Source organism: Nicotiana tabacum, chromosome 13 (genome assembly GCF_000715075.1).
Source record: "Nicotiana tabacum cultivar K326 chromosome 13, ASM71507v2, whole genome shotgun sequence".
In the NCBI taxonomy this organism is placed as follows: Eukaryota; Viridiplantae; Streptophyta; class Magnoliopsida; order Solanales; family Solanaceae; genus Nicotiana; species Nicotiana tabacum.
Genome location: NC_134092.1, coordinates 79,044,927 through 79,047,223, shown reverse-complemented (window position 1 = coordinate 79,047,223; position 2,297 = coordinate 79,044,927). Strand labels below are relative to the sequence as shown.

Here is a 2,297-nt window from a genome sequence, read left to right as displayed (position 1 = left end):
AGCCTCTTGCACTAAGAGACTTAACCAACATGTCATCAATATAAACTTCTATCATTTTACCAATTTGACGTTCAAACATCTTATTAACAAGCCTCTAATAAGTGGCTCTGACATTTTTAAGCCCAAAAGATATCACATTGTAACAGTACATACAAAAATTGTAATAAATGAAGTTTTCTCTTAATTCACCGGGTACATCCTAATTTGATTATACCTGGAGTATGCATCAAAGAAACTCACCAACTCATGCCCAACTGTGGCATCGATCATTTGATCGATGCTCGACAATGGAAAAGAGTCCTTAGTGCAAGCCTTATTTAACACATTATAATCTATACACATTCTGAAATTATTATTCTTTTTTGGCACTACTATTATGTTTGCTAACCAATCGGGATACTCTACTTCACATATTGAACCTATATTAAGCAACCTGGCAACCGCCTCTTTCACAAACCTATTTTGGACCTCGGCTATGAGCCGTTTTTTCTACTTTACCAGAGGGAAATTAGTTTCCAAGCTTAGCTTATGAACAACCACTTTTAACGGGATACCTATGATATCTGAATGAGACCATGCAAAAAAGTCAATGTTAACCTTAAGAAATTTAATAACTTCGAGCCTAGGTTCGAGACTCAACCCCTTTTTCACGTAAACCTTTCTTTTCGGGAACTTCGTGAATAAAGTGACTTGTGCAATCTCTTCTGTGGTTGATTTTGTTTGATTCGTTTCTTCTGGTTCCTGGAAAGTTCTAGGCACCTGGTAAATATTCGGTGTCTCCTCCTCATTATCTTTTTCTACCAGGATTAAAATGGAAGTTGACACTAGTTCCTGTAATTACTATTTATTAATACCTTCTACCTTACTGCTAGACAAAGTGATGGCATTCATTTCTCTTGTTGTAGGTTCATTATCTCTAATTTTTTTTATCCATCCGGTGTTGAGAACTTTAGCAATTGATGATAAGTTGATGGCACAACCTTCATTTAGTGTATCCATGGTCTACCAAGAATTATAGGTCATATCACCATTCACAACTTCAAACAAAGTGGATTTTGTCACCCCTTCAGCATATGTAGGCAACACGATCTCCCGTCGGGTCGTCACACTTGTTAGGTTGAACCCAGACAAAAGCTTTATTGCCAGAACTATGCATTCAATCATCTTTGCTTGTTCCAAGACTCTTAATTGAATAATATTAGTTGAACTACCTGGATCAACCAACACACGCTTAATTTTAAAGTCTAAAACATTTACAGATATTACCAAAGTATTATTGTGTAGTAAAATAAGGCCACCAACATCTTCCTCAGTAAAGGTGATTTCATCATCTTTTGGCGCTTCCTGGATCCTCTTTCCATGAGTGACTGATATCTTCATCTTCTTTGTAGCCGAAAATATCATCATATTAACTTTAACCCCACCAAAAATCATGTTTATTGTAAGAGGGGGAGACCATGTAGTTGGCTTTGCCGGTTCCGCTGCATCTTGACTCATATCGTAATTGCTCTTAGCCCAGCTACTTAGAAACTCTTTAAGATGACCATTTTTCAACAACATCGCTACCCCTTCACGAAGATGTCAGCGGTCCCTAGTCCTATGATCATGTATACCATGGAATCCACACCACAAATAAGGATTCCTCTAACTAGTGTCTGATAGAATTGGTTTTGGGAACCTTGCTACCGTGATGTTTCTCATAGATGAAACAACTCCACCAAGATAATATTAAAATTGTAATTCAATAACTGGGGATATCCTGTATCTCAGGACCCTGACGGCTCTTTATCTTGTAAGGCTCTACTACTACGCCCATGACTAGTCCACGTGTTTGGTACGAATCTTTCCAATGACTGAAAACCTCTAACTCCACGCTTGAATTGACTGATTATCAGACCTTTTGTTTGACACATATGGTTGAAAACGACTCCTGGATGGTCTATGGTCCGCATCAAGATCAGTCTTAAACTTTTAAAGATTCTGATCACGATTTTGACCTTTGAAAGATACCGAAGAATCCAACTGATCATTTTCAATCCTAATTTTGGATTCATAGAGATTATGGACATACGTGGTTGCATAAAATTCCAATGGACTCTCCTTCAACTTCCTTGATGCATGGGAACTTAATATATTGAGAGTCTTGGTAAACGCTTACGCTTCCTATTCATCCGGTATGCTGGCAACAATAATATCTCCTTTTAGGACCAGATCACGAACTCTCGCAGCAACTCTAAATCTCCTTGAGCGGTTCTAAATATATCTGCTTTTCTAGCTTGGACTTTCCTTTCCCCAAT

At 37.9% G+C, this 2,297-nt stretch overlaps 1 protein-coding gene across 1 annotated transcript; it reads right to left on the bottom strand.

Annotated features, from left to right (window-relative positions):
* Nucleotides 1–1,002: 1,002 nt before the first annotated feature.
* Nucleotides 1,003–1,560, bottom strand: LOC107778276 (uncharacterized). The gene has a single exon (XM_016598499.1). It carries the CDS (start codon nucleotides 1,558–1,560, stop codon nucleotides 1,003–1,005), a length of 558 nt encoding a protein of 185 aa, XP_016453985.1.
* Between the last annotated feature and the right edge of the window lie 737 nt (nucleotides 1,561–2,297).